This window comes from Periophthalmus magnuspinnatus, chromosome 7 (genome assembly GCF_009829125.3).
Source record: "Periophthalmus magnuspinnatus isolate fPerMag1 chromosome 7, fPerMag1.2.pri, whole genome shotgun sequence".
Taxonomy (NCBI): Eukaryota; Metazoa; Chordata; class Actinopteri; order Gobiiformes; family Gobiidae; genus Periophthalmus; species Periophthalmus magnuspinnatus.
Genome location: NC_047132.1, coordinates 23431394 through 23459174, shown reverse-complemented (window position 1 = coordinate 23459174; position 27781 = coordinate 23431394). Strand labels below are relative to the sequence as shown.

Below are 27781 nucleotides of genomic sequence, written 5' to 3'. Positions count from 1 at the left end.
TAAGAAACACAAAGTGTTTAACACTTTCTTGTACATGTGATACAGTAAATGTTGAATAACACTAATAGTAAGTGGGATTCTGTGGGTTACGCACTGTCCTACCAACTAGACCCAGCTTCAACCCACTTCACCCAGACTTATGTAAAAATACTGTGCAGTAACTGATCGTGGTGGTAGTCTACTTGTAGACTAGCAAAAAAAAAACCCGACTCAGGTCATTAATGTGCAAGGTGCATATGATATTTATACATTTATAAATTCCTCAACATTTTAGGATATTGGAATATTAATAGGTAGGCTATGCAAAGCAAAGCAAAAATAAGCATACACTTCCCTCTAGTGGTACGTTTGACACACTGTCGTGGCCCTCGCTGTTGGTGCTCTTAACATCAGATGACATCATGGATTTGCATGGTTGCACGAATAGAAAATTTTAGGTCATGACTGGCACCAATCAAAGGCGGTTCGGTGCTTTTTTATCTGAATGGATGGAGATGGAACTCATTTCTTTTGTTTCAAGGGACAGTAAATGACCCGATGAGATAAAAGTAGACAATATGGTCAAATCAATAGCCTACATGTGCCAAAATATAATTAAAACTGTTAATGACATTAAATATCACACATTATGTATAATTTAATCACTTATCACAGGGGCTAAAATGTAACTTGTAATTTTGACCTTGAATTAAAGGACTATTTAGCATGATGACAAACTAACTATTCTAATTAAGGTCCGTCAGCAACTATCCAAAAGCCTTTACGCACCTGACTTTACGCACCACCAAAATGTTTAACACTACTTTTTTTCTGGATTTGGCGATACTTATTTAGCCAGGAATACACGGGGGACTCGTCTGTCAGCAGCAGCAGCAAAATACTTTAAGTGTGTTGATTTAGGGAATTGAACTCTGACCAATTTCGTCAGGGGCGAGGGAGAGTCGTAACGTCGTCGTGCGTAGCAGCTTCAATACCGGTAGACTATGTAGCGGATTTATTAAAGAAAATCATAGTCCCTAATACGCTCTATAAAGATATTAATAACGCGAGAGTTTGCAAGTTGCCTCAAGACTGTAGTTGGAACTGTCAAAGGTGGAGTGGATACGCGCATGAGCCTACTGTACCACTGTACGCGGCCGCTGGGAAATATCCGCTGAAAAAACGCAATAATCCCGAGGTAAGGAGCAGAGAACGTGTCGCCTCCGATCGTGAATTAATGGCTTTATCTTATTTTCCATCGCTTTGTTTTCTTTTACTCTAACCAACCGTGCTGTCGTCGTCGAAAATACTGCTCTAAACATATTTTTGTGCCTCCCTTCAGCTCCAGCCAGCGTACGGATTTTTTCTACTCCTCCTTCGTAATAAAGTCGCCATTTTGCTTCACTGCCTATATAAACCATTTCGTATTCTATTATCCTTTCCTGAAGGAGCTTGGACGTGTCTGTGTTTCGCGTTATTTTTGACATTTGTGGAGTGCAAACGAGAAGACAGAGGTTGGAAAAGTGCCTCGTGGTTTACATATTAATGCAGGAAAGGAGGGGGCGAGCCCATTAGCAACTGGGATTATGGTCAAAGTATCCATGGCTGTTTTGAATGGGTACACTACATTGTGATTAGTCTCGGCTCTCTTGTCTTCCGCCTCGTTGTCGTCGGTAGAGTGGGCTTCAGGACGAGTTTCCTCTCTGTCTTTAGCTCCAAAGCCGCTGTGACCGCTCCTTGACGCACAGCAGGTGCCAGTGCCATGTAACATAACATTGGTGGAATAAACGCCCACTTAGGTGCCGTCTCGTGACCCTTTGCACCATCACGTGGGTGACCCGAGGGCACGCGGACCATCTCACAGCCTCTGCCCGGGTAGGTGTGGCCGAGTGAGACAAACAAACTAGTGAACTATTTTCTGATGGACAGTAAACTATTTCCATGACTTCGTTGCTAAACTAGGGATTAGCCTTCCCTAAACTGGCAGGCAGTTGATGATGTTATCTTTTGGTCTAGTTTAGTTGTTGAAGAGGTGGAAGGAGACTCCAGGCAGATGGAAACAGAACAGAGCCAAATGTTTTGCACTATAAAGTTTTGTGTTATAATCATGTAAAGCCTTGTGCATAAACTGTTTGATCTTACTTTGCAGTTTGCAGTAGTCCCGTGTCTTTGTTTGAATATTATTGTAACCCTACTTGCATAAAGCTTGACTTTGGAGCCTAGAGTCAAAAATCATTGAAATAATTTGTGTTAAAATGAACATATGATATGACTAATCTATCACTGACAAACGAGCCAGTCTCCAGAGAATAGCGTGGTGTGTAAATTGATAGTGTGACTCCCCGCTGTGTGGCCCTCTGTGTGGTTTAATTCACTACTGATGAACAGGGTATGTTGTTGACTTGCAAATAACATCACTTAGCAGTATTAGTAATTTTCATCTTTCAGCACTGGTCAGCTGGTTTATGCAGATGTTCCCGACTGAGATTGTAGCATTACATGAAACCAGCTTGTTGTTTTTTCTCATCTAGTGGTACCATACTTGGGTAAACCTGGCTTTATTAAAAACTGAGACTGTGACACTACCTGTATTTCATTCACCTTGTGTGTAATGGGCAGAGCATGGAGTTGGTGTGTAGTCTGTGAGCGTATTGATTTTCAGCTGAAACATAGAAGGTCGCAGCCTCATTACCACTGCAGATGATTTGTGTCACTGTGCTAATCTAACCTTCAGACCAATACACCTAATGGCCAACATCCACAAATGACACTGTAAGAAACACAAAATCTATTTATAATGTTGTCTTTACTAATAGACACTCAAGAGGCAGTGAACAAAGATTAATGAGTTGACTCCCCAACTACAAATCTACTACTGAATCTCATGGGGCTGTAGTTGATTAAAGAAGTTATCAGTTGACTTAAGGCATGATGTGTATCAGTAAGTTGACTAAAGAGAGTTTGGTTTTACTTCAGCAAAAGGTCTAAAACTATTGAGTATCATTTGACCATATATCAGATCCAAATGTCACAAATAAAAACTATGCTTTGAGAATATTTATCTGTCTAACAGGAAGAAATTACTCCTAAAACTCCAGCTAATACAACACACCTTCTCCTTTTTAGTATTCTGCACATAAATTCATAAATAGTTGAGTAGTTAAGTTTGGTTGACTAAGAAACCAACAACAGAATATTCAACCAAATGACTATAAGCCCACACCCTCGGAATCTTGTAACACATTTTTTTCTATATCTGCTCTTCTTTTGCAGCCATGGAAATCCCTGGTGGCCCGAGGTTTGGGAAGCTGTCCTCTGCGGGGCTGCCAAGAGCTCGGCCCTTTAAGCCTGGACTGCAGCAGGACACAGTGAGAGCCTCGCCAGCCCCAGAAACCAACAACAAACACAGTGAGTGACATGTGTCAGGATGGCCACATACCAACACGCCGCTTCACATAAGCAATTCAATATGTCTGTACAGAGTTCAGCTTGGTCCTGTAATCATGGAAACATACACATCCTAACAGTTAAAGCTTTATAGTTCTTTATGTATTATCATTGATTATTATCATTATCAACCACAAGCCTTATCATTTGAAGTTATTGAAGTACATTTTATAGTCTTTTGTATCTAATCAAACGTAATGAAAGTAAATCAACTCATATAATACACAGCAGTAAAAAATCATTTTACAGTGTATTAACTAAAGATAACCAAGAGTTGTAATAGCACTATGGAGTTAAGCTTACATTTAGAAAAAGTTCTTCATTAAGATTTGGTCAATGGGCACACTTGGATATTTCTCACAAAAATAAGTAGCAGTAGCTTATTTCTTAGAATAAACACAAAATAAAGTCAAGTGTTTCCTCCATTAAAGGCCAGGCCCCATAGATTTGCATGTTTGGGTTTGTTTGTGTGGATAGTTACTAAACAAAACAGTCAGTATTATAGGACCTCGGCATTTATTTCTCTGCTTCAATTTGTTCAAATGTAAATTAAAATGTTTTATTTCAGCGAACAGATCAATTTTATCTTTGAAATGAACAGATGCATGTGATTATTACTTAATTATTTACTTTTTACATGTTAAGTGAGAGCCATTCTTGAAGCTTGTTTTCAGACTGCCCAAGCACAGAATCTATTTAGTTGTTGGCAAGTACAGCGAGGACAAAAATGGTTAGAATCTATTACTTCATGCATTCATGAACGTCTTGTAGTACAAAAGATTATCATTGCGCTTTAAAAATGCATTATTGTATGTTTATTAAAAAGCAAAGAAACTACACTTTCATGCATAAGTCTTTTATTATTGCTCAGTTGAAGAGGCTGTGGCTGTATCACACCAAGCCTTGATGAATAGAAATGTTTGGCTTGGACTCAGGAACCTGTTTCGCTCGACTTGTTGGATCCTTATCAGTTACTATATCTACAAAAAGGGAGTATTTCCTTTCAACGGCTCCAACTGTCACCCGTCTCATAATCCTTTGCCCTATCTGTGTGATTCCTTCTTTGTGTAGGAAGTTCTGTTCATTATGTCTGCACTAAAGACAGCTTCCAGCACCGTTTGATTGCTCACGATAAGGATCTACATTCCTTTGCATTATAGCAGCAAAATTCTCCCATTTGGCTGGAAACTGGCTCTCATCTGGCGCACTACCAGGGGTTTTCCTGCTTTAGTGGAGGCTTAGCTAGTCTGTCTGCCAGGAGGACTGGGATGTGTCTTTGTCAAAATTGTCATTACCAACCACTATTAACTTCAACCCTCTTCTGTAAATCGTTTTATTTCTATACCATTAGATAATATGGCTACTGGAAGTCAAAAACCTCTGTGTTCTTCCAGCTAGTCCCATGCCCAAATAATTTGTGTAAGCATCGTTACAAAGCTCCTGTTGCTCATGTTGCCAAATCAATAATCCACTGATTGTACACTGGTAGGCAGCAGATGGTCTGCCTGCAGTCACTTTCATAAAAATAAGGCCAACTTACAAACTCACATTTCTTTAAGAGAGAGAAAAAAATAGACTGGGATGTGCCAGGAATGACCTTCATCGCATTCATTCATTACAAATATCAATTTAATAAGCAAATCAGTATAAGCTTTGGAAAAATTAAAAAAGAAATACTAAACCTTACTTTCAAATTCCTCAATCATGTACATGTTATATGCTAAAACAAAGCATCCAGTTTGGACTGCACTGTGTAACACTTTAACAAGTCATCTCATTATAATATAAGTCATGTGGTTATCTTTCCTCATCTTCTGAGGTGAAGAATGTATGACCTGGAATAAGTGATGCAATAGAGAAAATCCACTCTGTCCGTGTGGTGTTAGCGAGTTCTTGAAATTCCTCTCTTTTATTGGCGGAAACTGAGACGCTGACTACAAATGAGCTCTGTGGTTTATCCTTGAGTGTAATTGGTGTGGGTTGTCAACTTGCCACACCAGAGAAACAGGAGAGGATTTGGTGTCACTGCTCATTCTCATTCTCTTGTTAAATTCTTACCAGCCTAAACGGCTAACTATAACCGACATTTAAAATGTTACTTTTTAACCAAATTTTAGGAATTTGCTGAATATCAAGGTGCAAGTTAAAAAGTGTCTTTTTTTCTTTACAGTAATGGGCACAATTTGATAAAGGAGATCTATTATACAAAATCTTTTAAGAGTTTTTAACCATGTTATAATTGTTTTTCCTTTTCATTTACCCTCTCAAAGTTGTATTTAGAGTGATTCATGCATGTTTGAGTATTCTTTATTCTCCTGCATTCAAGACATCATACACGCCCACTGCCCACTGCCCACTGCCCGGTGCTCTTTACAAACTGAGTTCTTCAATTCAATTTTTTAAATCACTGATACATGTTGGATTGTATAGCCATTTTGGCACAAATGAAAAAGCTGCTCATTAGTATTATCGGCTGCTATCCAGAGGAGGGCCGACAGCACGGTACGATAGAGCGGCACTTTTTTGCAGTGACGTTTTCAGCATCATACTGTAAAGGGGTAGGGCTGAATCGGCTCCCATTGGGCTCCGCAATCTTCCAACCCAGAAGTCAGTTGACTTGTTTGACTTGTTTATTAAGTTGTTTTAGATCAATATTGCAATTTAAATGTTCAACATATAACAATGATCCGTAATGATTTAGAGAGTAAAGTAAATATATGTATGTAATGCATTCGACATATTCACTGTTTGGATAATTAAATGAGTGCATTTCCTAAATTCTTGGTGTAGAAAGTACAAACAAATACTGCTGTAAATATTTACTTGTCCCTTTTATAACAGGGATATAACAGATTATCTCCTGCAGTATATCCGTTATCACATTTATTGGCATATTGTAATTTTATCATATCGTTAGCCAAGTATCATGTATTATATAAAAATGTGAGGGCCCATGTGATTCCAAGCTCTAATTTTTACAATGAATTTAGTCACTAACCATTATCCATCAAAACATTATGTAAATCTGCCTACACATTAGACAGTTATGAAGCACATATAGCATGTAGTTAGCAGTGATTGTTTATTGGCCCTCTGTCAGCTCACCTGTTGTAATGCTCATCATCCACAGGAGTGTATTTGCCACATATGTGCCCAGTCATGTGAGGCTGTTGTGATTGGACATCTGCACTAACACACTTTTGGACGTGGGCCAAATGGGCATAAGGCAATAGATTAGGTTTCCAATAATATGAGGCCAGCAGCTGATGCGGAAGGCAGTATAATCGATGCAGGTTGGAGGAGGAAGTGAGGAACTGAGTCACTATATTATGTTGCAGAGTTTCCAGCCTAAACTGTGCATTTGATTCATGTGTTTTAGTCGAGTCCAAATCCAGTCAACCACAGGGGTTTGAGGAAAACAAGAAAACCGACAGCGAGGTTACTGTGGGGTTACTCAATCTTGGTTTTGTTTAGAAATGTAGTTTACTAAATTTAATTAGGTTGCACAGAGCGAGCTTTGGGTGGTTAAACATGTTCTGAAGTAAATCAACATTATTTGATTCAATTTCAAAGTTACTGAAAATTTCACACTGTCTTTCCTTAAAGAGTGTTCATTTGTTTATGACCTTTCTAGTGGTTTGAGCAGTTGTAGGCTTTACTGTGTGACGTGTGTATATTGTTGGTCTTTGCTACTGCCAGGGGAGATTATTTTGTGTATCTTGTGTCCTAAACTTCTCTCTGCTTTACAAAATTACTATCTAAAATCACAATGTTATCAATGAGTACTTCACACATTTTACATGATTTTGCATATCAGTTGGTTTTACTGTTACATGGGGCGTGTAGGGAGATAGCATGGGTAATCAAAACTACAACACTTTCACTTGCAACTTTTAATACAGTTATATTTAATACTCTGTAAGTCTATAATGAGACTTTAAGACATATTGTTATGTTTAAAACATTGAGCAAATTTTTGTTTTGTTTATTTCTGTTATAAAATTGGCTTTACATAAAAACAGTACAGCACAGAATAGCTGTGAATGGAAATTGGTTCTATTTCCCTGACAACTGGTTTACCAGGACTGATCATAGAGTTGTACAGAAAAGAGAGAGAGAAGAGTTAGAGCTAGAGTTGCTGAGCGAGCCTGTCTTTCTTTCACTTTGTCTGTGTCTGGAAGGAAGACTGTTGTGTGGCAGCTTTAGTCTGAAACCCGGCCTGACTCAAAGCGAAATATGGGGACGTCTTCCAAAAGAGGTGTGTACTACATGTGTTGGTCTGTGGAGTTTGTTAGCTTGTGTGTGAGAGAGGAGGGAGTGGATCAAGCATAATGTGGAAAATATAAAGCAGTGGTGGTGCTAGGAGGAGCAGGGTTGTATAGAAAAATGCTGACACGCTGTTTGCAAAAAGAGAAAGTTGGAAGTCAAGAAGCATCATGTTTGAAACTTCCTCTTATGTCTTCATTACTACAGTACAATGTGTTAGTGTTTTCTGATGTGTGACAAATGTTTTTAAAGAGATACAAGTTGCTTTTGTGTTGAAATTGTTAAAAAAAAAAAAAAAAAAAAAAAAAAAGGAAAATGGAGGATTTCTGTAGGGCTGTGCAATTAATCAAACGAGGTCGAGATTCAGTCATCTCTAAAAGTCTAAAGGATCATCTTGGGTCTTTTTAATCAAGACTCCACAGCCAATCCTCTGTCAGTAAAAAGCATGTGGCTTGGAGCTGGGCTCAAACTTTGGAGCATGAAATTTGAGTAATTTGTGTCACAAAGCAATTTTTAAGTGTCTGCTGTTTATGTGCAGGACATGAATATTGATGACAATTTTTATTTGTTCATAGTATGAGACAAAATGCAATTGAATCAAAATTATGATTTATCAATAAAAGGAAAAAATGTGATATTTTTGTCATATTGGCCAGCCCTAAATTTCTGTCTCTATCCAAGTCACTGTTTAACTCCAGAAGTGTTTTCTAATTTGTAGTAAAGTGTTTGTGGTTCAATATAAAGAGAGTTTACCCTTGAATTTGATCATCTTGGAAGTTTAAGGCCATGTCTGACACTGTTTTGTACCTTTGTCAGATAGCCATATGGTTTGCACTGCAGATGTCTCTTGCACTTCTCCTTGTTGTTTTTGTGCATTACCTTTCTTCTACCTTCTTCCCTAATTGTTATTTCCCATTCACTTGTGTCAGCAGGGACCTGTTTTTTCTAATTGTCTGCCTGAACTACAATATGGCTAAACGTCTAAACTGTACTGTGTCCTGGCAGAGACAAAGGCTCCTGTGTGAGTGTTTGTGGAGGGAAACAAATGTCTGTTTTGTTTTCCTCTATAGTAAATAACAGCTAAAGAATATTGTTTTTTATGGGTTTTTTTTTAGCGTAGGCTTTGTTTGACTGGACAGTACAGTATGTAACGAGGGTGAAGAGCAGAGGGGGACATTCATCAAATTGTCAGGATTGTGAATTGGTCTCACAACACTGAGGCGGACGAAGGGCCTGGCAGTGGTGGAAGAAGTACTTTTTAATTTTGTTACTTAAGTAAAAGTACAGATACAGGAGAAATAAAATACTCAAGTCAAAGTAAAAATATCACATTAAAAAATCTACTTAAGTAAAAGTATTAAAGTATCTGTTTAAAAATGTACTTACAGTATTTCGAACAGATTATCAGAGCTAACAAAGCTTCAAATGTTGTGATTTTGAATTGATAGTTTTTTCTGGTGTGTTTATTTGTATATTTTTGTTTGCTCAGACCGTGAATGTGTGAACAATAAACCCTTCAGCCATTTCAGCAGTTCTCAAACTACAATGAAAAATACTTTTACTTTTTATTCCTGTTCAAAAATGTAGTGGAGTAGAAGTAAAAATGATACATTTTAAAATCTACTTAAAGGGCCCATATTATTCTATTTTTTATGCTATAATGGTGTTTCCTCTTCGCAAACAGACCTGGAATTGTGTTTTGTTTCATTCACACATGTTTAACACACAAACCCTGCATATTTAGGCTGAGTTCTACTTTCAAACAGAAAACACACATTCCATCTTGTGATGCCATGTGGTAAAAAAGGAAATGTTCTACTGTGTTTTTAAACTCTGTGTACCTTCACTAGAGTAATTTTGATCATTTCAGTCCTGGAAATGCCAATCTCTACTGAACGAAAGGTAAAAGGAGCCGTTAACTTGAAAACTACCACTTCATGACATCACAAGGTGGAAAAGAGCATTTTGAGCTTTGGGGATGTAGACAGACTAATAATAAAGGGTTAGTCAAACGTGTGTGAATGAAACAAAGCACAAGGTATGATTTTAAGGAGGTAACAACATTTTAACATGACTTAAACTTCACAAGAGTCAATTCTGCGTAATATGGACTTTTAAGTAAAGCAGAGATACTTAAAATGTATACTTAAGTACTGTAATTTACTACTTTTAGTGTGTTACGTTCTACCATTGGAGCCTGGCGTATGTGTGTATTAGACCACTGGAGCTTCTCACCTATATAAATTATAAGTTATGGCTAAATGCTACCAGGTGCTGCTTAATGGAGGACAGCTCTTGACTGTTTAATGTATAATCGTATGAAGTGCTTCTGTGAATATGCAAATTTGTGGATGATGTAGAATTAATAAGTTTTCAATCCAATCCACTTTACTTCTGTAGCACATTTTATGAACAAAAGGCTGTTTCCAAAGTGCTGCTCATAGTGAAATAAAAAGTTTGAACCATAGAATTTCAACTTTTTGCTTGTGGAACACGTGTCTGGAAACTGGGTGTACTGCCACAACAGCAAGAGATCAAGGCACCAACTCTGCTACTATCCAACTTGTACTTTTGGGACTATGACAGCTTTCATTTTGCTTCTTATTTTGTTATATTGTATTTTTTGCTTAACACTTTTTGGTCCCAGGTTTTCTTAAAAACCTGTCCAGAATATTTTTCCCACCATACTGTATTTAAAATTCTCCTTTTACTATTGAATACTAGTCTTTGCCTGTACATTGATTTGTCAGTCTGAACTACCATATGCCCAATCTCTACTGTGTTCTAATAGAGACAAAGGCTTCTGTGTGAGTGTTTGTTGAGGAAAACAAATGGCTGTTTTGTATGTTACTGTGCGGTCTGTGTCTGCGCTGTATCATTGTGTGAGTGTGCATGTGTAATGTTCACCCTTTACACCCGGGGGAAGCAGTTGCCGTGTAGCTAGAAGAAACTCTGAGGTTATTTGAGATCATTAGGCAGCTGCCAGCACTCCCGGGTCTTCTTGACTACTCTCTATTCTCCTCTCCTCTCTTCTTCTTCTCTTCTTTCGGGGGTTAATCAGTTTAGAGCAACAGTTGCAGACAGCTGGGAGCGCGTCATAGTGCTCGTACATTAGCTGCACAGCTGTTTTCTTCCCTTTAGCTTGCGTCGGAGAAGCAGCCCCAGACTGGACACAATGGGGTTATTTTGTTCACAGACAAAGGTCGTGACTGCAGCACAATGTACAACTCAACCAAAACAAAGTGACGGATACTACAGCCATTCAGTTGTGCGTAACCTCACATCACCTCAGAACAGTTGTATTGGAAGTTTCCTCAAAGGTTCAACTCGTCAATCGTATCATATATCACTGTATGCTACTTACTAGTTTTAATGCAGTGTACTCACCTATTTGAGTTCCAATTTTTGATCAGAATCAGAATCAGAAGACTTTTATTGCCATAGTCTGTGAACACAGTTCACAAACTAGGAACTTGCTTCGGTGAAAAAGTGCAACATAAACACACTGAATAAATACAAATACAAATAAGGGCATGCACAAAGTTAAAAAGATATGCTTAAAAAAAATCTAGTGAAATACTTAAAGGGAGAAAATATATACAACAGCAGCATCAGAACAACAGTGCAAAGTGGCTTATTAAAGTGACCGTTATTATAAAGTGTCCAGTTAGTGCAGATATTATAAAGTTAAGAAGTTAAGATGTTATGATTTGGAAATGAGCGTTTCAAATTTATGCTTTGAATTGAGTCATTGTGTCATAATGTGTGTGTGCAGCTCCATATATTTGTGTATTTAGTTAGTTAGTTAGTTAGTTAGTTAGTTAGTTTATTCAGACACACACAGAAAATAAATAAAACATTGTCACAGTCACATACACATATATAGAATTTGTTCATTCATTGTGTCTGAAAGGCACAGGCTGAAGCAAAGCTTATTTATGCCTGCCTAATTCCACATCTAAAGAATAATATACAGTATACAACAAAAGAAATACATTTGTTTTTATATTCTTACAGTTACCTCTGGATTTATATTTGTATATATAATAATCATTAGTAGTCCTTTTTTATCCTGAACATAGATGTTATTTTTAATCATCAAAATATTATTAGTATTACTATTTAGTTTTCCTATTACATAATTCATATTATGTAGTAGACAAAGTTTATACTATGTTCTTTAATGTTCAGTTCAGTTGTCATAGTAACATTATACTATTGCTCTATATTTTTGTAGAATTTTTAATTTATACATTTTCTTAAATACTTTGATTGATGTGCAGCTTTTTAATTCATTGTCCAAATGATTCCATAAATTAACCCCTGTAACTGAGATGCACATAGATTTTTTTGTAGTTCTTGCCATGGTTGTTTGGAAGATGCCAGTTCCCCTCAGATTATAGCGACTCTCTCTAGGTCTAAACAGCTCCTGGATACAGTGTGGAAGCATGTGGTCATGTGCCTTATACATAACAACTGCTGTATTAAATTCAACCAGATCGTTTAGTTTTAATGTTTTTAGTTTAATAAAGAGTGGGTTGGTGGATGCATAATATTCTGCCTGATTGACAATCCTAATCGCTTTCTTTTGAAGTAAAAATAGAGGATTCATGTTGGATTTATAATTGTTCCCCCATATTTCCACACAATAATTAAGGTATGGAAGGAAAAGAGAACAATATAATATAAACAGTGAACAGATTTAAAATAGTTTTCATTTTACACATTACAGCAATAGTTTTTGATATTTTTGTTTTTACATTATTTATATGTACTTTCCAGCTTATTTTACTATCGATGGTGATACCTATATTTTGACCATCTTTTACTTATGTCAAGGCAAGAAAAGTTTATTTGTATAGCACAGTTCTTACACAAAGTAATTCTTCTTTCTTTCTGTCTTGTTCAATGAGAACACTTTTTCATGAGTGCCCTGTTTAAAATACAATCAAAACAAAAAACAAAAAAAAAGTATATAAGCCTATATAAATCATTATAAAACAGGTGCAGGTGTGTGTATAAAAGTTAGTTTCCTGATTATTAAATTGCGATTGTGTCATCAAAGTATCCAGTTTTGCTTTACAGAATAAGAAAGACATTAGACTTTAGACTTTAGACTTTAGACTTTACTTTATTGTCCCCGGGGGGAGATTCCTTTCCACATACACAGAGCACGTCTGACATATACACAGATAAACACCAAACATCACACTCACATAAACATACATTACAAAAACAGACATTATGCCTCAACGGGGCCTGTTGTTTAAGAAAGCAATGGCCACTGGGACCAGGCTTCTACCGAACCGAGCCCTCCTGCACCTGATCGCCCTGTACCTCCGTCCTGAGGGCAGAGGGGTTAGATGGTCCTGGAGGGGGGTGAGTGGCGTCCTGTGTTATGTAACCTGTTGTCGCCTTCAGTCAGATGTGCAGTGCTGTCACATATCAACCATGTCAGTAACAAAATGGTGATTATTATGGCCTTTCCTGGGTGGATCATCTTTTCACCCTAGTGCATCTCGACATAGAAAAAAAACAAACACCAACAGAAACAAACAAGTCAGACATTCAAATAACAATACAAACAGACAGGCAAAATAAAGTGTATTAAAATAATACACTTTTGTTGCTCATAGTTGATACTGTAATAAAATGTTACTACAATAAATGAATTAAATAATCAGTATTGTCTTAACCCGGTCTCAGTAGAGAAATCATTTGGACCTATTTGTTCTTCTTGCCTAACGGGAGCCTCTCGTATTATCATGGTAACTGAGACAAGCGTATCCCCATAGCAACAATAGCATATCTTTCCCTGGAGCAGTTTTCATTAATTATGCCTTTCTTTTACAAGGCCTTTATTTTCTCAGACAGGAATTAGGATGCATGCTCAATTTCCTCCTCAGCAAAAGAGCTGCACCGTGGACTACCTCACCTCTCCAGCTGCTACCCAGACAGCTAACAGAGAGACACTCTTGTGTCTAGAGAATATTAATACACTCATATCTATGCATACGTATCTAATTTTCACACTCTATAATGGTTTGAATTTGGCTTGTTTCTACATTTGTATGAATATGTCACAAACTATGTGGTTTAAAATCCAATCTCACGCTGGCTGGCATGTTTTGTACCTACATTATTACTCAGTTGATTCCATTATGCTGCAAGTTGGTATACTTAAACCTGCTTCACTCAAAGTGAAAATTCTGTACAGCTACAATCTGGCGACACATGGTTTCGCATTTGATAAGGAAGCTCAATTATGGAATAAAATAATAATAATGATCCTGAGTATTTCAATCGTAATTGAAATCACTAATATTTAAATGATTATTCATACAGAGAAATTAAGAGAACAAACAGATGAAAAAGTAGGAGACATACTACAAGTTAAATTGCAATCGTTGTGTGTTATATACACATTTCTTTGAGTTTTACTTCTCTCTTACATGCAGCATCCTATTCTGCAGTCAAGGGAAGAAGACCTTTGTTTATTACCTTATTTAACCTGCATGCATTTCACAGAGCATAATCTAGATCTAAATATAGTGTTGAGTTTGTAATGAACCAGACTATATTTGCATGCGACGCACAGACAATGGCCATAAAGACCAACAAGGACTTTGTGATGTTAGAGATGAACTGAGGTAGTAACAATACAATGAAGGGATGCACATTTGGGCATAAAATAAAAATAGCATTGCATATATATGCGTACTGTAAGTGTCTTCTTTCCACTGGCTCTTGCTGTATACAGGCACACAAACCCCATGAATAAGTGGTTTCTGTATATGCCCTTTCCCTTGAATTATTTTAGCTATGTTGTGCGCCCTACGAAAGTACAGCAACAATCAATGTATTGTTGTTGTTTTCACAGGTCCCATGTTTGATGACTTGACAGAGGGGAAGAAAAAAAGTGGCCGTCCTAAAACAGAAGTGCAAGAACTAAAAACTATTCCTGTAAGTAAACTAAGATGAAAGATAACCATGCAACCTTTTGCCCTATTAGACCTGACTTCTTAATTTAACTTACTGTACAGCTTTTGAGCCCATAGTAGCTGAACACTGCAAACGCAGAATGAAAAGTGTGCTCTTTGAGATAATATGATCAGTTTAATATTGATATATCTGTTTTGATCTCTGTGCAGGCTCATTTGATAGCACAGTGGAAGGAGGAGTTTAAGCGGCGCTCGCGGGTGAGGTGTCCGTGTTCAGGCTGTTGGTTGGAGTTTCCCAGCATCTACGGAGTCAAGTACCACTATCAGCGCTGCCAGGGGGTGAGTCAGCCCCACTGCCTCTTCATGCTGTGAACATGTTCTATGAACTCTGCCCGTGCACTTCACACAGAATACTCCAACTAAAACAGATTTAAAAAGATGATCAATTAACCCATTTTCATAATACACATTGTCTGTGGCATTACCATTAGCCACTAAATCACAAAACCGCCATTTATTGCTCTGACTTCAGCAAAGTGTAACAGTTGATTGCATGTGAACAATTTAAGATAATAGTAATGTATAATATAGGACAAACTGAGCAAGATAATTAACTGAGTGCTAACTGTTAAATTTGTTCCATTATCAACGATTTATTTAGCCAGAATAAAAAAATTAAAAAATATATATATTTATTTAGTTACAAAGTACTTATTGGGACTTCATAACCTGTGTTTTTTATATTATTTTGGATTAGACCAATAATAATAAACCTTTTTAAATGTGTAATCATGCATCTTCTAACTCTGTCTGCTCTCTGTGTCCAGTCCACTGTAGCAGAGAAGCTGAGTCATGGCTGCCCCTACTGTGAGGCCGTGTTCGCCACAAAGATTCGTCTGGAGAAGCACAAACTATGGAACCACCCAGAGCGCACTGCCAAGCAACCCAAGGACGAGGAGCCGAAGATACACAAGAGCCATGTCAAGTCCAGCGTCAAGAAAAGGTGACCACAATTTACTGTTACATCATGGTTCATTATCATAGGAATAGTAATTCAGCCTGTTTCTTTGCTGTTTCATCTGTGAGGCTTTTCATTTTGGACTAAAGAAAGTAGTATAATGGAAAATGTCAAGTGGACTGGTGTGACATCCTGAGTCATTTTGATTTTTGTTATTTTTTTACATGTTTAAAGGTCTGCTACTGTTTTACTTTTGGCCTGCTCTAATTCAGCCACAAAACCTTATAGTATAACGTATAGCATTTCAGGAAAAGCTCATCAATGTAGTAATGATGAATGAATGTCAGATGCATTTTGCCCACATATCGTTGTCATTACTTTAATATGTAATACTGTATAGGATTTTTTTTTTCCATTTAGCAGAGCTGTGGCCACATATGGTCTAGTTTACTAATTTTGCCTTAGGACTGAATTGGTGTAATTCCCTCCAACAGTGACCTACTTAATAATGTGCCTGTGTGTGTATAATGCTAAACTGCCTCTTTTCTTGTGTGTTCAGACCTATGGAGAACAGTCCCCCATCCTCTGTGTTCTTTAAAGTAAAAAAGACCCATGAGGCGTCCATGCCGTCACAGAACGGAGAACTGTCCCATCAGAAGGCTGACAGGAAATCACACATACAGAACCAGAGTTCACCCAACCTCCACCAGTCTGTACCATCTGTACCAGCACAGCTTCAGTCCCAGTCCCAGAGCACATCATCAGACGCAGGAGGCAGTGAGAGTGAAGGGGGCCTCCCTCCATCTTACCCCGATGAAGATCCAGAGAGAATGAAACACAGTAAGACTGCTGTACATTCAAATTATTTAACAACCACCGTCTTCTGCATTAGAATGTTTTCACTTGGAGAGATATATACTTCATAGAATTTTTTACTGATCATTGATTGTCAGAAATTTGCTCAAAAATATTTCAGAGAATATTTCTAATAATGAATTTAATCATTTAATTATGAATGGTTATTGTTTTGTTTTTCACTTCAAGGAAGAAAACAGAAAACTCCCAAGAAATTCACTGGGGAACAGCCCTCTATCTCTGGCACATTTGGTTTGAAAGGTGGGTGAATAAGATGAAAGGTATAGAAGGTATATAGAGGCCAGATAAGTGTCATAAACTACCATCCAAAGAAATGTATGTTTTTATAAACTTCCTGAAGTGTAATGAATGGTGAGCCTCAGTATGAGGAAATTTCATCATATTATTGCCTAGTGATTGTGCCTGTCCCCCACTGTTAGAAATCATTTTTTGCCCATTAAATGTTCTATTGTAGCTAATGTTTTCTTATATTAATCAGTTATTCAAATGCATACACCCGGACTTGGATTCATATTTATTCATTGATGCTACTAAAGTAATCCACACAATTTTATTTGAGCACATGACCGTGAACTATGAAATGTCTCAACAACTGTTTGGTAATCCATGTTATAGCTATTTTATTCTCTATGCTTTGGTTATGGACTTGACTTTTTTGATTGAATTTACATTAGCAGTTGACTTTAATTAACATAGTAATGATGTTTGCAGGAATGACTAAGGTGGAGGAAAAGCTCAAAGCTGGTCGTGTGAAGAGATCAGAGGGAGGGACAGTCACTGAGGAACCACAGAAGAGACCCACTCCTGTTTTATCTAAGAAAGATCCAGCCACAACCAGCTCTGGTAAAAGGATATTATTATACATTTGTATCATGTCAACATCAGACAGTATGGAGTGGCAGATGTTCAGTTTCCCTTTACATCGAACAGGCCTTGTGATAGAAAAATACATACCTTTATGGCTATGTTAGAGTGTCATGTATTTTTAGAAAACAATAGTGACAAGAAAAAAAATACATACAGTTTTTACTAATAAAACTTTACTGTCCATACCAGTACAATGGTATTTTAAAGTATTTTACTGAAGTATGTGAGTACAGTGTTGGGTGCTTTCCTGACTCCCCAGGTGTTGTTCCTGATACTCAGTGGCAGCGATCCATTTCTGAGCGAGGTGAAGTTGTGTGTCCCACCTGCTCAATTGTGACCAGAAAAACTGTTCAAGGACTGAAAAAACACATGGAGATCTGCCAGAAGGTCAGTGAACCCAACAGCTGAATGTAGTACAGTCACTATTAGAGCTAATTCAGCTACTTGTCTGAAGTACTTTGGGTCAGTGTAAATAAAAAAATAAAATAAATAAAGCAGATAATTGTGTAGTATTACACCAGAAATGGAATACATTAGCCCAATAAGCCCTGGTCTCCAAAGTGTGTCCACAGCTATTATAATCCTGTCTGCCTCGTGGCTTTATTAAAGTGACAGAGTGTTACTGAGCAATGACACAATCCTCACATTTCCTCTGGGTCAATCAACAGAGAAAAATCTTGTGTCCAAATCAATATTGAAGCAAAGTGAAAATCTCGTGCAACAAAACTTGAAAGACGTTTTTATGTTGCTGGAGTTAAATAAATCTTTTTCATTGGCTGTGGTCAAAATGTTGCCACGGTGATAAATGTAGTAAAATGTGTAACTGATTTTTTTTCAGTTTTATAGTTGTTTTTTATGCTTTCCTATTCGTTTTAGCTCCAGGACGCTCTCAAGTGCCAGCAGTGCCACAAACAATTCAGGTCTAAGGCTGGATTAAATTACCACAACATGGCTGAGCACACCACTAAGGTAAACCCTCTCAGTATTGTATTATGCAATCAAGTGGACATTCTTAATAGAATTTTAATGTGCATATCAATTATTTGTTATTGTTTGTTCAGTCACACACTCAACAGATCACCAATAATACTATATATATTTTGTCACTAAAATGTACTTTATAATAGGCTTTCTTTGGATATACTAAGTACATTTTTCCAAACTGGCACCTGTGTTACTGTTTTTCGACAAACTTTCTTGCTGGTTTCACTTGCAAGTGTTAAGTCAAATTTAACAGTGACCAGTCCATGATCCTTGACCCTCCGTAATTTATTTTGTTACTTGAGAATCTCAGACTGAGGCTTGTACACCGCAGTGACACTGACCTACAAACCACGAGCTGCTGCTAAGAAACTGGACACCACACCAAAACTGCTCTCATTCAAACAGCAGTTAGACTTGCACTTGAGGCTATGTAACCTAATGCATGTTCATACACCTACAAGAGTCAATATGCGCTGAGTTTCATGTTGTGCTAGAGATTAACAGGCCATCATAAATACATTACATTATATCTTATGTGTTATAATTTCATAAGTGAAACAAATAGAGGTGCAATCCTTCAGTTTACGATTTGTGCCAATCTCAAGCTTAGTTATGTCTGGAAGATCATCCAAATAAGTTGTGCGAAATCAAATACTAAGATACATTTACAACTATAGTCATTGAGAATAACATCCGCTTAGTTTTGGTTGACTTTTCCAATGAATAATCACTGACAACAAGCTTGTTTATAACTTTACAGTCCTATTTATTTGAATGTTCTTTACAGGTTTTTGATACATTTTTAATAAATGCCTTTAGCTTCATGACAAAAATAAATTCAGAATCATCCTGTGGTGTAGTTAGTATTTACATCCTACATAATAAAATAGTTCTTTCTGTCAAAGTACCTGAATTCTTGAAAGCAAGACCTCATTAAGATATTCATTACATTGCATTAGAGCAGTCGTATTCTTATGAAAGGTGCTGAATAATTCAACACTCCCTGTTTTAGAAAGGATTGTGAAACATTAATGGCTGTGGTATACACTATACTATTTCTGTGCTGTTGCAGAGCAAAATTAAATAGCATTACTTCATATTTCACTTTCACTTGTTAGTTGTTTCTGTGCTCTACATGTACAGTTTATAAGATCTTTTATTATTTTTATTATTATTATTATTGTTGTATCATTTGTTGTCCAATCATTTAGCTACTGATCACATGGTGATACATAGCATGTAGAGGTGTAATATCTGTCAACCTAGTTTTTGTACATTTCAAAATGATTCTTTATCATTCTTTAAAGTAGAGCTATTTATTTTAGGCCAGTTTGTCTGCCTCCAAGAAATATCCAGTTATAATTTGTTATAGCTTTTAAATCAGATGCCCTCTTAGACAGAACACCGCTCAGTTTTCCTGGCTTGGGACTTGCACTAAGAGTGCAGAGGCTTTTGAATCCCTGTGGCAGAATGATATGATTTATACAATGTATAGAGTGTGGGACATCAGAGTGGGCCAACAGAAGGACAGAAGCTCCCTACTGAGTCTGACCTTGATAAGTGCGTTTCTGCTGCTTGTTCACACTCTCTCTCTTGTTCATACTTCCTCTTTCTCCCATGTCAAAAGGCCATTAAGAATGCATGCTGATGTAGTTTCTTGGTTCAACTCCTGCCAGTGTAAATCAAAGACTGAATGAGTGTCTTTTCTTTTGCCCTCAGGCTTCTGTGTGATTTATGTACATACACTAGTCCTGGTCTGCCTCCAGCTATCCTGCTGTCCGTAACATCTGATCACCATTATGGAATCTTTACACATTTTTACACATTATTGTGCTTTATTTTTCAAACCTGGGGATTTGGCAAGATTTATTTTGTACTAATTTAGTTTGTTATGCTATTACTATCACATACTTACTGTACATATAATGCATTTCACTATGAAATGCTCGCACTTTTCCATATTGTGATTTATTACCATGCACTTGTACACATTTTCCTCTCTCCTCTGTGCCATCCAAATACCATCTGTTGTTCTTGTCATGGTGTTGGTTTATAGCACCAGTCAATACTGGAGTGAAAACATAAGATTTGACAGTTGTCATAAACATGCTTTGAGTAACTGCTTCATCGTGAAACCATTTAATGGTCCTGGCACAGCCAGAGTAGCTGAAATGGAAAACACATTTATGCTACTAATACTTAAAGTACTACTTATGGTTTCTATAAAATGAAATAGGGATTATCTAACTGAAGAAAAACCTAAATAAACCAGAACAAATGTAAACAACAAAACTGCTGTTTATTAATTGATAATGAATCTGCCAGTGGCATCCATAGCACAGTAAGAAAGGGTCTGCTTGTTGTCGAAGTGTGTTGAGTTTGTTGCATGTGACATTGTGTTTGGTTCCCCACAGTCCTCTGGGAATGACGACCAGACAATGGGCGAGCACGAGGAGAGAGAGAGACTGCGCAGAGTGCTCAAACAGATGGGACGAATCAAGTGTCCTAGTGAGGTGTGCACGCTCACGACTGGAATTCATCTTTTCCCTTTCTTTGTCTACTTCTTCTTGCCTGCTTTCTAGTGATTTGTCTCGTGTCCTTTTGTCTTTTTCCTTTAAATCATTGATAAATTAAATTGGTTAGTTATATGTTTCACACCAGATGCCTTTCTCCACACAATACTCCTTACTGGTCCAAACATTTAGAAAGCATTGACTTTTTATTTCATGTGCCTAATGTTTTCTAGTATTTAATGCTGTTTTTTTACATACAGTGGCACAACATTGTTATTGTTATGATGGCACAGTCTTCTCCTTTATTCAGTCATGGCAGGAGTGGTACAACGGCCCTGTATATACTATAATGCTTCTACATGTAATGAAAATGTGATTTATTATGTTGCATTTATGTTACATGTCCTTAACAGAAGTCCAGGTGTGGGACTGGACCAATGAATTAGCCAATACCTTTTTATTACGGCAATGTCATTTTGTTTATACAGTAGGCCTACTGTCTGTCATGTCAGATTTTCTCCACCTGCCACTTCGACTTCTGTAACTCCCACTCCTCAGGCATTTGCTATTTCAGTCTGTTTCCCCCTCACGCCTTGTTACTGAAATGTTGCCCGACAACACCGTTTCAACATGCTGTTACAATATTACAGAATGCATATGACTAAAATAAATACTAACCTTTCATATTTCTATATAACACCATGTTTTATATTGGGTTGTTTGATTTGATGAAAATGTGTTACTTTTGGGTAAACACTGACAAATATCCACCTCATTCTGCCCTGCCCACTTCTACTTCTAACTGCTACTAACCCATACTTGCAACTAAAGTATTAGATTAAGTAGATTAATTTGTATATATTCAATGTACATTTGTAACAGCAAGTCAACAATGCATCCTTTCTCTGGGTGGCTTGAAAAATACAAAACCATACAAATGAAAGGAGGGGTACAATTAATGGCAGCATCCATGGCAAATTCATACCTACTTGCTCAACAGTTATTAATTTGACATTTTAGTTCATACCTCTCATTTTGAATATGTTTATGATGCTGAAAACTTCTCTTTTTGTCTTCCATTCCCCTTCACAGGGATGCTCAGCCCACTTCTCCAGCCTGATGGGATATCAGTATCACCAGAAGCGATGTGGCCGAGATTCTTCTGAGGATGACAAGCCTGTGTTTATTTGCCAGCACTGTGGGAAATCCTACCGTTCAAAGGCTGGAAAAGACTACCACATTCGCACGGAGCACTTGAGCCTCACCACCAACAACACAGATACCAACAACAACACAGGCAAAGAGCGGGTATGACATTTGACCACATGTTGATTTTAGAGGTTCAGTTAAATAAAAGTTTATCAAAATAATGTAAAATATGTCATGTTAAAGTTGATCTGTAACTTTTCTGGTGGGGAGTCTGCTTGTGTCCACGGAAAAGTTATTGCTTGGTCTGGAATGTTTCCCAGTATAGTATTAAATGTATTCATCTCAATGGAGACATACAAGTGGCTGAGTTACAGGTCAGATCTATGGATAGGCGACCCTCTTCACAATAAGAATACACATTTTTCAAGTTATTTTTTTAGTAATTAAAACACCTGTAATTGAGTAAATGCAGGATAGACAAATGTAATTCCATACATTGGAACATTCCAGGCAAAGCAGAAAAGTACTTGTATGGTAAAGAATATAATGACACATTTTCTATTAGGAATCCGAGAAACCAACATCAGGACACAAGAAGGAGCACTGTGGCTTACCTGAGAAGAGGGACTGGCCAGACAATACAGCGAGCCAGGCGAAGGAGAAGCAAAAAGAGCCAACAGTAAAAGACAGGGATAAAGAGAAGGGGAGAGTCCCTGTGCAGCCCTCTCAGAACAACTCCAGTTCAGCCGACGACTTTGAACGTACCCCCAGCGGCAGAGTGAGGCGCAGGTCGGCCCAAGTCGCTGTCTTCCACCTACAGGAGATTGCTGAAGATGAACTAGCAAAAGACTGGGGCACAAAGAGGCGCATTAAAGACGACCTGGTACCAGACACTAAAAGGGTAAGGAGAATATTGAAACAAAGTACAATACTAAGCATGGGAACACTAGCGTATTTAATGTGATTTCTACATTTTGGATATTAGTTAAACTACACCCGGCCTGGCCTTCCTCACTTCAGCCCTGAGCTGTTAGAATCATGGAAAAACCAAGTGAAGGAGAAGGGCTTTATCTGTTGCATAAATGAAGTAAGTAGTTTCAGTTGAAATCGTGTATCTTGTGTACGAGTTGTGCTATACAAATAAACTTGCCTTGCCTTGCCTTATTATGCGAATTGGTAATTTAAATTTGATTAAATTGAGTATTGCCTTATCATTCAATTATTTACTACTGCCTTCGTCAGTCTTTTCAAGTCTTTGTACGTATTATTTACATAATAATGTTAATTAGTAAAAACAACAAAAAAATATTTGTGCACAGTGTGGAATCAGACAGTTGGCAGATATGAGTCACTACATGCTTTGAAATCCCACTTGTTGATGTCAGTAGTACTTGTTTTAGCATCATCAAAACATTATGAAACCAACCCATGTTACACCCTTTTTACAGAACTGTGAAGCTGTGTATTCAAGTGTATCAGGACTAAAGGCCCACCTCGCTAACTGCAGCCAGGTACTTGTTATTTAACCACATCAAGCCCTAGTCATAACGGAAACAGAAAGTAAATGCAGTGTTGCTCACTTAAACAGTTGTAACGGTTATCTGTGAGGATGTCTATTTAAGAATTTGTATTGCAGGGTGGAGGAGAGCTGGGCAAGTACACGTGTCTCATCTGCCAGAAGGAGTTCAGTTCAGAGAGTGGCGTTAAGTATCACATCAACAAGACACACTCACAGGTGGGTTATTGTTAGTAATAAAAGCATAATGCATTGCATAATGAACACAGACTGATTAAATATGTTTTTGAAATTAAACAAGGTAATTGGGTTGGATTTCTTTGTCTTCAATGGTAAAAATGGGAGGACAAGGTTTCACTCTTGTTCTGTTTGTTTGCCTCAGAACTGGTTCCGAGCTTCAGATACTCAAGTTGTTTCCAGCAGCAGCAGCAGCAGTGGCAGCAGCATCAGCAAGAGCAAGCCTTCAATGGAGAACAATTTGCCCAAAGCAGAGGTAAGAAACGGAGCCACCGCTGGAAAGAAACGAGGCAGGAAGCCAAAAGAGCGCCCCCTTGTGGCATCATCTCCCTTAACAAACACTGAAGCTTCAACCACTACACAAAGCTCTTCCTCTGACGAGAGCCCCTCCTCCACAGCACCACCATCTCCAGCAGAAGTCTCAGAGCCCACGAACGTTTCAGCAACTTCAGGCCCAGACAAACTGCCTGACAACTCAGCCAGCAGACGAATCAAACCCGTGAAATTATCCTTGTCAGAGTAACCTTCCCTTTGCCTGATGCAGGTGCCACCGGAAATGCTTTTTAATAATCTTATGTCAGGAAACTAAAGGACACTTCTATGTCTCCGTAACTTGACTATGTGGAGAAAGCCAAGACAACTATTAACAACAGTCTGTACCGGTCAAGTATAGACGGTTGACAAAATGATATTTCAAGACTTGGATTAGTGTCAGTTCTATATTTTTCTTTCATTCCACATTTGTCTTCTTTTTAGGTCATGTGTCTTCTTTCTTTTTTTCCAGTCACAACAGTGAGTGTAATTTTAAAATTCATGATTTTTCCCTGTCACAACAAAGTGTGAACATTTTTAATTCATGATTTAGTTTTTTCAGTCCAGGAAGTTATTTTGCCTACTAGCATTTCTGAACTGTGTTGTGTAGTATAATGACTAAATTTATATTTTAATGCACTCACTTATTGCCATAGATCTTTTCATGCCTGACATACTACATACATATAGTGAGCAATCAAATACTGTGTTTTGTGTGTGTAATGTTGCTTACTCTTTCTCTGTTTAGTCTTTCATTTATACATTTATCTATAAGCTAAAATGTTAGTCAGACACATATTTCACCCATGATTCTTTCCTGTAGCAAAGTAATTTTAGTAGCAATCTATTTGACAACTACCATTGTCAAAAATATGTACACAGATCTATTACACTGAAATTACTTATCAGTATATAAGAGTCGATAAATGTATATGTTTGGATAGTATATTACGCTATGGTGATATTTAATATAAATAAGCCTTGTTCTGTCTGAGGGGGTCTGGAAAAGAGAAATGTTGGGACAGAACCAAATGTTTTGTATGAAGCATGTTGCACCATTGGAGCACAATCAGATGAGGTGATAATGATAAGGTATTTATTAAGGCCACAATACCTGGCTACTGCTTGAGCTTGAATCAAAGAGAAAAAAATATATTTTATAAAATATTGATAAAGTTTATTAATCATAAAATCTGCAAATGAAGATGGACATGTAATATGGTAAATAGAATTATTCCTGGAAGCTACGACCTTGCACTTTAACCCCTTCCCTTATTGCCCTCTTGTACATTTGCACTCCAGGAGTATTCAACCTACCCTATAGGCTGTCCAGCACTGGAGTTGGAACTTTTTGTAAAATTTAAACACAAAAACATCTACAGTTGTCAATAGTGGTTAGTGTATGAGCATGAGGAACTCACACTCTCACTCACTTAAAGAGTATAGTCTAAAATGACCAAAAATATAAGAAAAAGTAAGCCATAACAGGTGTAATTTTAGCATTTTACCTATGTTGGTAAAATGTTTCAATCAAATGTTCACTTTATTCAAATTAAAGTAAATACTTGAATCAGAAACATTATTGATGAAAACTCAATATTTGTTATATGTGCACTCTAACCCAACAGTACAATTTGTATACTTGACAGCTTTGATGGGAGAATACCAGTGACTTAAAAAAGGTACTTTGCTTGTTAAAAGCAAGTCGAGTCCAATAATCCACCTTGCCAGTTTTCTCCATCCTGGCAAGTCATAAATTTTGCACCAATCATTTTCAATGTCATCATTTAAAAAGGTTCTGATGTCAAGAAGAGAAACGAGATTGCGTCACCTTTTTATATATTAAAGCGAAGCAAAGTTTGTACAGGTGAGGCTGATTATGCATGTGCGCCCATCTCTGGTTGTGAGGTGGTGCTTCTTCATCTATCCAGGTTCAGCCAGCGGAGGAGAGATTAGAAAAGCACTGATGGGTCCCAAGAAGACCTTTTCAAATCCAGACCTTGTGTATGTGTGTGTTTTGACCTGTTAGCACCTTTGTAACGACTGGATGTCAGAAATGGTAACACATTGTGGCACAGAATCAGTTCATCTGCTGCTTGTTACTTGTCTTATTAATAATGCTACATTGACTGTGTTTACCCAGCAAGCTTTGTTGTTGCAATATATGCTAGTTTAAGCACTGCTTTTTCCAGTGGGTATTTTATATTTTATCTCACCCTTTACTATCTGTCTTCCTAGTATGTGGATAAGACACATATTTATCCCAGAGTGTAGGCAAACTGCTTAGAGAGTACAGCAATATACCATTAGCTGGTTTTGTTGGCTTGCTTGTTTTTATATCAATGTGTGTTCTGAAAAAATATTTCCTATTCACTCCTTTGCTTTGATTTTTCCTACACACACACTTTTTAAGAATGTGTGATTTGTAGACCACAAAAATAAATTCTAGCTTTTCTGTTGGCATACACTGATGTTTTATTCATTTTAACAATGCACATAAATTGAGCTTTGTAGTGACAAACACAATGAAAGAGACATTATAATCTTCTCAATATGGGAAATATGTATGTGTGTTTGTGTATTTAGTGCACTTATTAAACCATGAGCTAGGCTTGAAATAGGAGTGTTGTTGGAGCTTTCTAATTACCCAGACTTTGTGTGGTGTGACTTTTGTACCTGGGCAAATGGCAGGCTCTAGTGTCTTCCCATTGTCAGAATATTCTCTCACAAAACCTTATTTGGACAGCAGACGGTGGGTTCTTTTGTTTTTTAAATGCTTACACAGATCTGTTGTCAGGGCTATTGTGATGAACGAAAAACTTCTGTTGTAGCTTCTAAATGATTGTAGTATAACAAGTGAAATGAGAGTGACAAGTCCATATCTTAAATTATGTTGTATAATACCTAACAATTAGGGTATAACCCCTGACAATTTTTTCCCAAACTTGTTGTATTACCTGTGCATTAGTATCCCTTGACTAATTAATAAAGGTTTCTTGACTAATTTGTGTCTTATTTTTAGACAACATGGTCGATACCTTTAACAAACTTGTTATTAAAATGATATTATCAGACTAGGCTATTATAAGTTAATGGTACAAAATTTCTATGGGATCACAATATTCAGACGTTGTTATGGTAATCCAATAGAATATACAAAAAAAAAAAAACGCCTGTAAATGTCATGGTTGAGGTTCAAGTAAAAAAATTTTATTTTTATGCAAAAGTGTCAAAATATCACTTTTTAGGCTACCTTACATTTGGAATATTTAAATTTGTCAGTTTTTGTTTGTTTTTTTTGGGGGGGGGGGTTTGCAACCTCTTTTAAAATTATTTTTAGGCCTTTGGACCTTCTATATTTTGCAGATTTACACAAAAACAAGTCCATAATTATCTATTTTTCTATCATGTCTCACAACTCTATTGCAAAGTGTTAAAAGTTATTGATGTCTTTCAATAACTAATGTCAAAATATCATACTTCCAAACAGGAGAGGGCAAGATCTAGTTCCCCTGCATGGATCAGCTTACAGGGTATGTTGTATGTCCACTTAAAGTATGAAGAAATGTTGAATCCTGATCATTTCTGTTCACTAACTGAGCTCTTGTAAGGCTACAACCTGAATCTACTTATCAACCATAGTTATTTTACCTGCCATTTTACACATAATTTGGAAAACTCTGGAGGTAAGTTGTATATTGTTGCGTAACCATAGGCTCTACATCAGGGGTGTTCA

At 37.2% G+C, this 27781-nt stretch overlaps 1 protein-coding gene across 2 annotated transcripts; it reads left to right on the top strand.

Annotated features, from left to right (window-relative positions):
- The first annotated feature begins 907 nt into the window (after positions 1 to 907).
- Positions 908 to 27049, top strand: znf512b (zinc finger protein 512B). Of its 2 annotated transcripts, XM_033969063.2 has the most exons (17): positions 908 to 1177; positions 3253 to 3387; positions 14573 to 14655; positions 14844 to 14972; positions 15461 to 15636; positions 16151 to 16431; positions 16636 to 16707; positions 17179 to 17310; positions 17594 to 17721; positions 18211 to 18303; positions 20733 to 20831; positions 21924 to 22139; positions 22546 to 22881; positions 22966 to 23067; positions 23429 to 23491; positions 23617 to 23715; positions 23879 to 27049. In XM_033969063.2, the coding sequence occupies exons 2-17, from the start codon at positions 3255 to 3257 to the stop codon at positions 24254 to 24256; spliced, it is 2520 nt and encodes an 839-aa protein (XP_033824954.1). In that variant the 5' UTR covers positions 908 to 1177; positions 3253 to 3254; the 3' UTR covers positions 24257 to 27049. The 2 variants fall into 2 exon arrangements, with proteins under 2 accessions (XP_033824954.1, XP_033824957.1); XM_033969066.2 differs by lacking the exons at positions 908 to 1177; positions 3253 to 3387 and adding an exon at positions 7579 to 7684.
- The last annotated feature ends 732 nt before the right edge of the window (positions 27050 to 27781 follow it).

Coding starts and splice junctions, on each gene's coding strand:
- znf512b (XM_033969063.2), top strand. CDS start 3,255: ATGGAAATCCCTGGTGGCCCGAGGTTTGGGAAGCTGTCCTCTGCGGGG. Junction 16,708..17,178: donor TGGCACATTTGGTTTGAAAG/GTGGGTGAATAA, acceptor TGATGTTTGCAG/GAATGACTAAGGTGGAGGAA. Junction 22,140..22,545: donor ACAACACAGGCAAAGAGCGG/GTATGACATTTG, acceptor ATTTTCTATTAG/GAATCCGAGAAACCAACATC.